General features: G+C 42.7%; 1 protein-coding gene across 1 annotated transcript in view; it reads left to right on the top strand.

Annotated features, from left to right (window-relative positions):
- Window positions 1-7,204, top strand: part of Smap2 (small ArfGAP2) — a 45,746-nt gene extending 38,542 nt beyond the window's left edge. Inside the window, exons 8-10 of the mRNA XM_090335156.1 lie at window positions 215-380; window positions 771-1,087; window positions 5,838-7,204. Coding sequence (XP_090191282.1) covers window positions 215-380; window positions 771-1,087; window positions 5,838-5,963 — 609 coding nt within the window. The 3' untranslated portion in view covers window positions 5,964-7,204. The remainder of the gene's footprint in view (window positions 1-214; window positions 381-770; window positions 1,088-5,837) is intronic.
- The last annotated feature ends 4,878 nt before the right edge of the window (window positions 7,205-12,082 follow it).

The raw sequence follows: 12,082 nt of genomic DNA, 5'->3' as shown, positions 1-12,082 counted from the left end.
TTCCAAATCATATCACTTTGCAGAAGAACGTAGAGTTGTACCAGCATTTAGCTATCCTGCTTTTGGATATTTAATGATGAAAATGCCAGGTATTATCTTAACGAGAGCTGCCAGTTCCTGTTGGAAAGGTGAGAAGCAGTAGAAGGTGAGGGGGTCATCAGAGATTCCCCCTCATGAGAACCATTCTGATTCTCCCCTTGTCCTCTACCTTAAGGTTGTAGGTTCCATGCCAACTGCAGGGAGTGCTGGCTCTGTTCCTGAAAACCTGAACTTGTTTCCAGAGCCAGGGAGCAAATCAGAAGAAACAGGCAAGAAACAGCTGTCTAAGGACTCCATCCTTTCACTCTATGGATCCCAGACGCCTCAGATACCTGCCCAAGGTAGAGTCTTTAGTTACAAGGGTGTGCCAGGGACACATATGAGGATATGTGTGCAGGTATTATTTGCTGTGACAGGGACAGGTCTCTATGAGCTGGGACATTTATATAGAAAACAAGCCTGCACATGACTTTACTGGTGGAAGGTAGACAGTAATGTAACTCAGAGCCATATGCCTGTGGTCTATCATCAAACCTCTATGAAGTCCAACTTGAAGTCTGAAGAAGGCCCCTGAAAACAAGTGGTGGGTCAGTGCTTTACAGGTAGACCATAGCGAGTTTCGTAGAAAATCTGTCTAAATGCTCTGCTGAGTTGAGTAGTCTTGAAGATATCTAACTGGAAAGGAGTGGTCAGTGGGTCTAGGCTAACATTGTATCTTCTCCCCTTGGCAGCAATGTTCATGGCTCCTGCTCAGATGGCATATCCCACAGCCTACCCCAACTTTCCTGGGGTTACACCGCCTAACAGCATCATGGGCAGCATGATGCCCCCGCCAGTGGGCATGGTGGCTCAGCCAGGAGCTTCTGGAATGGTTGCTCCCATGGCCATGCCTGGGGGCTATATGAGTGGCATGCAGGCATCAATGATGGGTGTACCCAATGGGATGATGGCCACCCAACAGGCTGGCTACATGGCAGGTATGGCAGCCATGCCCCAGACGATGTATGGGGTTCAGCCAGCTCAGCAGCTGCAGTGGAATCTTACTCAGGTAAGTGACCCCATTTTACCTGCAACAAAACTTCTGAGCCTTCATTAGAGTCCTACCCTGTGCCACTGCTTTATACTTTGAACCTGTTCCATGTAGATGAAAGAATGCCCGGGATATTTCTAGGCTTCCCTTTTTTATTTTCTAGAAGGCCTGTCTAAAGCCAGACACTGAGTTCCATAGGAAAAGTCTAACTGCCTAAATCTGAATCTTTTTCCCAAAGAAAAGAAAACTTTACAAACAAATACGAAGCTGGGTGTGGTGACGCGTGCCTGTAATCATACCTACTCAAAAGGCTGAGATCTGAGGATTATGGTTCAAAGCCAACTCAGACACTAAAAAGTCCAAGAAACTCCTATCTCCAATTAATCACCAGAAAACAGGAAGTGGCACTGAGGCTTTAGGGGTAGGGCAGTAGCCTTGAGCTGAAGAGCTCAGGGACAACACCCAGGCCCAGAGTTCAAATTCCACAAAGTGGGGGTGGTATGGATGGACCATAGAATTAGAGGGTAGACCAGCCTCCTTTTCCCAGAAGAGGATCCTTTAACAGAGAGGATACTCTTCAGTTCAGAAATCTAGTAAGCCTCCCAGACCCTCATATCCATCTGCATTATTGCTGATTCAGAGAAACAAGGTGCCACAAGATAAGCAGAATGTGGTAGATGACGTTTACATAAACCTATGAGAAGAAAACAAAGTCAAAAGTTTCTCCCTATGCCAGATGCTGGTGGCTCACACCTATAATCCTAGCTACTCAGGAGGCTGAGATCTGAGGATCATGGTTCAAAGCCCATCTGGGGTGGAAAGCTAGAATCTCAGCTCTAATAAACTATTCAGAAAAGCCTGGAAGTGGCACTCTGGCTCAAGCAGTAAAGTATTATTCTTGAGTAGAAGAAGCTCAGGGACAATGCCCAGGCCCTGAGTTCAAGTCTTAGGACTGGCAAAAAAAAAAATTCACTACTCAGGGGCCAAGAGTTTGGCCTAATGGTAGAGTGCTTGCCTTGCATGCATGAAGACCCGAGTTCGATTCCTCGATACCACATAAATAGAAAAAAGCCAGAATTTGTGCCTTGAAAATCCAAGGACAGTGCTCAGGTCCTAAGCTCAAGCCCAGGACTGGCAAAAAAAAAAAAAATCACTACTCAGGAGGCTGAGATCTGAGGATCGCGGTTCAAAGCCAGCCCAGGCACTAAAGTCTGTGAGACTCTTACCTCCAGTTAACCGTCAGAAAACTGGAAATGGTGCTGTAGCTCAAGGGGTAGGGCAGTAGCCTTGAGCTATAGAGCTCAGGGACAGTGCCCAGGCCCAAAGTTCTAGTCCCACAACTGACCAAAAAAAATAAAACAAGCAAACAAAAAAACCACCCAAAATCTCAGCTACTCAGGACTGAGAGTGTAGCTCAGATGGTAAGGCCCTTACTATCAAGTTTTGAGGCCTTGGGTTTAATCCCTTGTACTGAATATGAAAAATTATGCCAAATAGTTAATTATTTCAAAGAATAAGGATTATAATTTATACACCAAATTTGTGACTTTTTTGCGTTCTACCTTAATTTTTGGTTTATCTTTACCTCTACTTTCCAAATGCATTTTCCTTTCTATTTATTTATTTATTTATTTACTTACTTACTTACTTGCCAGTCCTGCGGTTTGAACTCAGGGCCTGAGCACTGGACTTGGGCTTTTTATTTTTCTCAAGGCTAGAGCTCTACTACTTGAGCTAAAGCACTACTTCCAGCTTTTTTCTGTTATGTGGTACCGAGGAATCGAACGCAGATCTTTATGCATATTAGTTAGGCAAGCACTCTTACCACTAATAGATTGCCAAGCTCCTGGTCCTCTTTTTTTTTTTTTTCTTTTGTGGTGCTCATGACTTTGAACTTGCCAGGCTAGGCAAGTTCTGCCATTTGAGCCTCTGTCCCAGCTTTTTTTGGTCAATTGTGGAGCTTGAACACCAGGCCTAGGCACTGTCCTGGAGATCTTCAGCCCAAGAATACCACTTTACCACATTGAGCCATAGTGCCACTTCCAGTTTTCTGGTGGCTAATTGGAGATAAGAGTATTATGAACTTCCCTGCCTATGCTAGTTTTGAACTGCACTCCTCAGATCTCAGCCTCCTGAATAGCTAGGATTATAGGCGTGAGCCACTGGCACCTGATGTGACTTTAAAAAAAATAATTAAAGTTTTATTGTATTTTATCATCGGGTAACATATAGAGGCGTTACAGTTACATTCGTCATGTAGTGGGACTTGAACTCTGGACCTGGGCACTGTCCCTGAGCTCTTCAGCTCAAGGCTATTACCCTACTCTTTGAGCCAGGGCACCACTTCTGGTTTTCTGGTGGTTAATTGGAGATAAGAGTTTCATGGACTTTAGTGCCCAGCCTGGCTTTAAACTGTGATCCTCAGATCTCAGCCTCCTGAATAGCTAGGATTACAGGCATGAGCCACCATCCTCGGCTAGTACATTACTTCTTGAACATTGATACCCCTTCTCATGTTTTTCTCCCACGTTCCTTTCCCCCTTTACCCCAAGATGGCTTTTTGCTAATTATTTTTGGAGATAGATTCTCAAGGTGTTTTTTTGTTTTTTTGTTTTGTTTTTGCCAGGCCTGAGGCTTGAACTCACGACCTGATCACAGTCCTTGGGCTTTCTCAAGGCGAGAACTCTACCACTTGAGCCACAGTACCACTTCCAGCTTTTTCTTTGTATTTGGTAACGAGGAATTGAACCCAGGTCTTTGTGCATGGTGGGCAAGCACTCTACCACTAGGCCAAACTCCCGGCCTCTTGTTTTTGTTTTTTATATCTGGGTTGGCTTTGAATAGTCATCCTCTAGATTTTTAGCTTCCTGAGAAGCTAGGATTACAATAGTGAGTTCCCAGGTCCCAGTTTGTTACTCATGTGTGGATGTGTGGGTATGTGTGTGCATGTGTGTATGTGTGCTCCTATGCCATTCCTGGGTCTTGAACTCAGGGGCTACGCAGTGTCTCTAAGCAATTTTGCTCAAGGCTAGTAGCACTCTTAACACATTTGAGCCACAACTCCTTTTCCGGCAGTTTCCCAGGCTGACTTTAAACCATGATCCTCAAATCTCAGCCTCCTGAGTAACTAATATTGCAAACACAAAGTACTGGTACCCAGATTGTGTGTGTTTTCATACTTGAGATTTGAATCTACTTATTCATTTCTTTCATTTTTAGTAAGAAAGGATTATAAAACTGGTAGGAATATTTATTTATTTATTTATTTTTTTTTTTTGCCAGTCCTGGGCTTGAGCTCAGGGCCTGAGCACTGTCCTTGGACTTTCTCAAGGTTAGAGCTCTACCACTTGAGCCTCAGCACCACTTCCGGCTTTTTTTCTATATATGTGGTACCAAGGAATCAAACCCGGGTCTTTGTGCATGCTAGGCAAGCACTTTAACCACTAGGCCAAACTCCTGGCCCTGGTAGGAATATTTAAAGGACACATAAGCCAACTTCCAGAGGCCCTGCTGGCCATACACGAGATAATTTAAAAATCAAAAGGAATTTATCATTCAGTGGGGAGAAAGTCATAAAGGTTAAACACACACACACACACACACACACACACACACACACACACACACACACACACACACACACACACACACACACACACACACACACACACACACACACACACACACACACACACACACACACACACACACACACACACACACACACACACACACGGCTGGGAGCGTGGCCTAGTGGTAGAGTGCTTGCCTAGCATGAGTGAAGACCGGGGTTCAATTCCTCAGTATCACATACATAGAAAAAAGCTGGAGGTGGTGCTGTGGCTCAAGTGATAGTGCTCTAGCCTTGAGAAAGCCCAAGGACAGTGCTCAGACCCTGAGTTCAAGCCTCGGGACTGGCAAAAAAAAAAAAAAGGATTTGTTTTACTATAACAGGGTTAAGATGGAGAAAAATGGAAAAAGTGAAACATTTCCTCCTTCTTTGGAAATGGGAGTTAAAGACTCCATAAGGCAAAAGTTTAACAATTGGTAAATTTAAGGAAGAGATATGAGACACACAGGTTTCATTGTTTTCCTTAAGACATCAGTCTTTTTCACAGAGAAAACGGGTTTATATAGAAAAGAGACTAGGCTGAGGCAACTTAAGTAATTTTTCTTTGACAAATTTTCCTACTCCCATCCAGGAGCTGATCTTTCAATTTAATTCATAAAGAGGCCCTGCCCCACCCTGGCTTCTTCTATAGACTCCTCTTCTCCCAGGTTCTCCTTTGCTATACACTGAAGATGCTTTAGTCTTGTTTCCCTTCTGCCTTTGTTCATTTGGAACAACCTGTTTCTTCTTTTCTCCCACTGCACTCAGTTAAGCAAGCAAGCAAGCACACATGCAAGTATCTGCCCACATGCAGATACTCTCTGCTGGAGCTCAGGCAGTTGTCCCGCAGCGGGCTTGGCCTTATACTCTCAGGGTTGGCTGATGACTGGCAAGGACAAAGTGCTGCTGAATTTCTCCTCACCATAGCCAGGATTCCTTCTTTCTTTCCCTGACATTAGTCTCTGGCAAGATCAACCTCCTGAGGAGTACTTCATGTACATGTCTCATGGCTTTAAATAAGTGCCAGGGCATGTATGTGCCAGTGTCTCCCTTTGTCTTAACCTCCCCTATCTGCCAACTGAAAGACTGCTGTCCTGTTTGGGCCCTGATTGGCTGAATGCTCGGAACCTGTTTTGAAAGTCTCTTCTTTCCTTTCAGATGACCCAGCAGATGGCTGGGATGAACTTCTATGGAGCCAATGGCATGATGAACTATGGACAGTCAATGAATGGTGGAAATGGACAGTCAGCAAATCAGACTCTTAGTCCTCAGATGTGGAAATAAAAGCAAAACACCTGTATGGCTGGCATTCTCCTCAGCTCGCTCTGCTCCTTTCTCTTCCTCTCTCCTCCCATCCCCTTTCCCACCTCTCTCTGTTTGGTTTAGAAATCGCTCAATAAGTCATTTGGGGGTTTGGCATCCAGCCTAATCCAGCCACTTCCTAAACATGCAGACCTCTCTGTTGCTTTATGTGTTTGTGTCCCCTTGGCTGTCCCCATATCTTCCTTAGCCACAGCCCCTGTCCTCTTCTGGCACCAGTACCTTAGAAATAATCAGCAGAAGGCACTTGAATTGCAGGGAAAATGTACACACCTTTCAGTTTCTTTCCTCAAGATTAAGCCCCCATGAAACCCTCAGAAAGGTTTGTGGATGTTGTGTGTGAGGCAGAGGGAGGGTGTGGCTGTCCTTCTGCTGTTTCTAAGTGCTGTAAGTTTTGATTGAAGACGGAGGCATCATGTTGCCAAGCTCAGGAATGAAGAGAGTACTGCAATCATATACTCCTTGGGCCTTGGATCAGGCTGACCCTGGCCTCAGGGTGAGGCAAGCCCCTTCCTTCTAGGATGAGCAAAAATCTGACTCCACTTTATCCTGAGTGCTTCCTGGATCTGGGGCTTCAGGATGCTCTGCTTCCATCACCCTTTATTAGCACCAAAGACTTCATGAAGGCCCCCCTGGACCCACAGCCCTTGCCCACCCCCACCTGCCTTAAGCAGGATCCGGCTCATGGCTGTAGGACCAACCCCTATGTGGGAATGCAGCACCTAATGTGTGCAGTGTGTGTGTGTGTGTGTGTGTGTGTGTGTGTGTGTGTGTGTCCGTCCATGTCCATGTCCATGTCCTTCCATGTCTACCACCTGCTCTTTCCCCATCCGCTGTCAGTATTTTTTATTTTGGTTTAGGTTTACACCAGAGAGGAGTTAATTTATCAACAACCTGAAACTGTTGCCAGTTTTTCAAATAGTTTTCAAAAAAATGCCATCTCATTGATAGTTCCCTTTCTCCTTTCCCTTCCCCTGTCCTCCAGTCAGTTTCATGCCTGCGTATCCAGGTACCCTGTTGCCCACCTTTGCCAGGTGTATGAGGCAGAGAACCTGGACAGCTTTATTCTCAGCCATTGTTCACCCCACTTGAAAATTTAAACAAGACAACTTTGCTTAAAAGATTTCACATGTGGGAACCACAATGCCTGGTTGCCTTTCTCCTGTGTATGTGTAAATTCCTTAATAAATATTGCAGGGAAGGACTTTGCTTGGCTGTTACAGTGTGTCACTGTTGCAGGAGGGGAAGGGGTCCTTGTGTTTCCTGCCTCACTTGTATTTTAAGAATTCTATTCTATGTGTAGCAAAGCCATACCTAGGCTCCAGCAGTCAGAAAGGGTCCAGAGTTGTAAGTTAAGGAAAATAGAGCTCTAATGAAAGAGGTCTCAGAACGTCAGGACCAACAGTATCTTTTCTTTATAGATGGAGACCTGGAGAAAGGAAGCAGTTAGCTAGATGTTTACTTCTTTGGCACGATCAGCAGTAGATTCTAAGAGTCTAGACTTCCAGCCTCTTCTTCTCTCTATATATCTGGGTGATTAAAATAAAAACTTCTCCCCACTATGGGAATGGTAGCTTTGCCTCGTAAAAGTGACATATCTCATCTGAGAGTCAGAAGAATTAGGAACTGAACTCCTGAGCTAGTCACAGGAATTAGAGACAGAACACTCATCCAGGGTAGGGGGAGATTATAATATATATATATAATATATATAGTCATTTTCTTCCTCTGTTTGATTCTCTGCTGTGGGCAGAAGTGATTATGGATCCTCCACTTCTTCCCTTTACTGTTTCCCTTCAGTACCAGCTTTTGATGGCTATAGATCAGAGGAGGAAGATAGCACAGTGACCAAGAAAGTGGACTGTGGATCAGCCTGCCAGGATTCATATCCATTCTTAACTTTGGCTCCTCACAAAACCTGGTATCTGTGTAAAATGGAGCGAGTAGGGCTGGGTGCCATGTTAGTGGGGCTAAAGGACAATGGAATGACTTACAGTAGCACTTTTATGATATGAGGCACACGAGACTTGCAATGTGTTCCTTAGAAAGGCTAAAATAGCTTGAAAAGAAAACAATTACATGTTCTGTAACCTATTAAATACCTAGAATATAATATCCATATACTAATGGCTCAGAAAAGTCCTGTGGGAAGGACAACTCTGTCATGGTTTTCTAGCATCTACCAACACTTACTGTGGAATTCAGCTTTTCTTGGGTACCTAATATCCATAAAATACTATTTGGAAAAGCAACCAGAAAAGTTGTAAGGTATGAATAATGGGTGAGACATATAATGGAGGTAAAGAAAGGAATCAAATTTGAATTTCTAGGTAATGTGAAAAGTTAGTTGTTTTTTTTTCTTTTACACTGGTACATAGGCTTGAACTCTGAGCCTCACACTGCCTTCTCAGTCTTTTTGCTCAAGGCTGGCACTCTTATCCTTGAGCCATGTCTCCAGTTCCATCTTTTTTGTTGGTTAATTGGAGTTAGAGTCATATTTATTTGCCTAGGTTGGCTTTGAACATTGAATTTTCAGATCTCAGCCTTCTGAGTTGCTAGGATTAAAGGTATGAGCCATTGATCCTAGCTGTGAAAGAATTTAAGTTATTTGTTGTATTTTTAGTTCTGGAAGACCATGTGGAAATTTGATTTAAGAGTTTGAGATTCAGGGAAGAGATTATAAGCTGAAGCATGGCTCAAGTGGTAGAGCACTAGCCAGAGCAAGGGAAAGGTTAGACTGGAGAATTTACAATTAGCCCCATGGAGATATAATTTGATGCTGTGTTGCTGGGGAAGAGGGAATCATAAAACATGCATTTAGCTAGGCACTGGTGGCTCACATCTGTAATACTAGTTACTTATGAGGCTGAGATCTGAAGGAGCTGGCCTGGAGGCGTGGCTCAAATGGTATGGTGCCAGCTGTGAACAAGCAGGGCATTCAAGGAAGAGTGCAAGAACCTGAATTCAAGCCCTGATACCCATAAAAGGAAACAGTACATGAATTAAAAACCTGCACTTGAATTTAAAACACTGAACTATGAACATGGAAAAATCATCAACTGTTTGCTTTCCCCTGAGAAAGATAAGTTGTTTGTTTGTTTGTTTTTGCCAGTCCTGGGCTTGGGCTCAGGGCCTGAGCACTGTCCTTGGACTTTCTCAAGGCTAGAGCTCTAGCTCTTAAGCCTCAGTACCACTTCCAGCTTTTTTCTATGTATGTGGTACCAAGGAATCAAACCGGGTTTTCATGCATTCTAAGCAAGCACTCTACCACTAGGCTAAACTCCCAGCTAAGATAAGAATTTTTTGATGTAGCATGTTTGAAACACACACACATATCCTATGTATATGTGATATATGATAAGTGAAGTAAAGACAAAATATTAAGACTGTCAGATTGGACTTAAGAGTTTATTCCTCTGGTATCTGAGACCTACCTTCTAAGATCACTTTCCTTCACCTGAATTCCCACCTGTCCTCTGAAAGTTCCTTTAGCAAAGGTCTGTGTCTTCCTGAACATAAAAGAAAATGTTTAAAAGAAGAGAACAAGCAAGATCAGTCAAATGTTAACCTTATGACTTGAATACAGCATTATTAGAATCAATAATTAAATGGGGCCAGGAGTTTGGCCTAGTGGTAGAGTGCTTGCCTAGCATGCATGAAGACTTGGGTTCGATTCCTCAGAGCCACTTTCACAGAAAAAAAGAAGTGGTGCCGAGGCTCAAGTAGTAGAGCTCTAGCCTTGAGAAAGTCCAAGGACAGTGTTCAGGCCCTGAGCTCAAGCCCAGGACTGGCAAAAAAAATTTAAAGACTAAATGCACAAGGAAAATATAGCTGTTCTAAACTAGTATTTTTAAAGACTTAAAGCAGAGTGGCTCACAATTGTAATCCTAGCTACTCAGAAGATTCATCAATTAACTAACAAAAAGCTAGAAGAGGAGCTGAGGTTCAAGTGGTAGAATGCTAGTCTTAAAAAGCTAATGGACCTGCCTAGGCCCTAAACAAGCCTAAACAAGCCTAGGCCCTGAGTTCAAGATCTTGTACCGATATGCACACACACACACACACACACACACACACACACACACATATTATTGAAGTTGGTTAGCTCATACCAGAAAAAAAAAGACCATGAATATGACACATCTGGAAAGAAAAGCATATACAATTTAGGTTTGATTAAGAATTTTAGGCAGGTAATTTGTAATATTTGTAAAGACAATTCAAATAGCACATTCACCCTACTGAACACATGAGAATTCACACTGGAGAGAACCCTTCAGATGTAAGGAATACAGAAGAGCATTTAGCCAAAGTTTATCACTCATTCCGCATTAAAGAATCCACACTGGTGAAAAACAGTAGGGAAAGTGGGAAAAATCATCAGACATCTTTCATTGCTTAGTCAACTTAGAATTCATATAGGGGGTAAAGACTCCATGTAGAGTCTGTGAGAAAGCCTCTAGCCAGAGCGTGAGACTGTCCAACCTCTAAGAATTTATGCTAAAAGAAAACCTTTTATATGCAAAACTGGGAAAATACTTTCCAGATTAGACACCTTAGAAAGCATAAAATTATTCCTACTGGTGTGAAACCTTGTATTTGCAATATATCAGTAAAACCTTCAGCCATCCCACATAACAATACTAGAGAACTCATACTGGGAAAGACGATATAAATGTAAGAAAATGTGGTAAAACTTTTCATCAGAGAGCACACCTTCGTAACCATCAGAGAGTCTGTAACTGGAGTGAAACCTTATGAGTGGAGCCATTGTGGGAAAGCCTTTAGGCATGATTTATCCTTCATTATGCTTGAGAGAATTCATACTACAAGGGAAAAAATGTGATTGTGATGAGTGTGGGAAACCCTTCAGATGTAGTTCATCACTTACTAGGCATTGCAAAACACATTTAAGAAATATCTTCAGCAATGATATGTGAAATATATTCAAGAAATTAAATTGAAGCAAAAGTATTTAAGTCAATTTCTCCCTAACATAATTTCAAGAATAATATTTGTTGTGATTTTGAGACAAGATTTCACTGTGTAGCCTTGACAGATGTTGGACTTACTATGTAGCTTAGACTGTTCTCAAACTCCTGATATTCCTGCTTCAGTCTTGCAAGTGCTAGGATTACACATATATATGTTCAAGTTTAAGAATCAATAATTCCTTGGATGTCAGTGTCTCATGCCTGTTATCCTAGCTACTCAGGAGGCTGAGATCTAAGCATTTCTGTTCAAAATTAGCCAAGGCCAGGAAGTCCATGAGATTCTTGCCTCCAGTTCGCTATCAAAAGGCCAGAAATAGAGCAGGGGCTCCTGGAACACAAAAACTCAGGGACAGTGCCCAGCCCTGAGTTCAGGCCTAGGACCAGCACATGTGCACATGCAATTATTTTTCTTCAGCTAGGGTCTCACTTTATAGCCCAAGCTAGTCCAGAACTCACAATGCTTCTGCCTCAGCCTCCTGATGGTTAGGATTTTGAGGTGTGAATTAGATATCTATCAATAACTTTTTAGTGATTTGATACAGTGTTACCAGCTATTCATTTTGCCATATTAAAATCATTACCTTAGTGCTGGTGGTTTGTAAGTGTAACAGGAATTTCTTGGGAAGCTGAGAATGGAAGGATTATAGTTCAAGGCCAAAATAATAATAGTAATAATAATAATAATAATACCCCTTATCAACTCATAACTATGCACAATGGTGAACCCTTGTCATCCTTGTTATATAGGAAGCTAAGACTGATAGGATTGTGGTTCCAAGGCAGCCAGGGCAGAAATGTCCCTGATACTCTAAATGGAAGAAGTTGGGCATGATGGTGCATGCTAATTATTTCAGCTAGGACAAGAAATCTAAAGGATTCCTTTTCAGTAATCCCTATGGCAGTGAAAGCTTGTCTCAACAATTTCAATGTATAAAAGAGCTACAGTTGTGACTCAGCAGTAGAACAAGCACCTACCCAGCAACCACAATGTCCTGAGTTCAAATCCATTACCACAGACCTACTTTTCAGCATTGTTTCAGAAAAACAGCATTATAATATTTTAAAATGTAGAAATGTTATGATCACTAT

Source organism: Megascapheus bottae, chromosome 6 (genome assembly GCF_031878675.1).
Source record: "Megascapheus bottae isolate mThoBot1 chromosome 6, mThoBot2.hap1, whole genome shotgun sequence".
In the NCBI taxonomy this organism is placed as follows: domain Eukaryota; kingdom Metazoa; phylum Chordata; class Mammalia; order Rodentia; family Geomyidae; genus Megascapheus; species Megascapheus bottae.
The sequence above is the reverse complement of the archived record's forward strand: the minus strand, read 5'-3'. Positions and strand labels throughout refer to the sequence as shown.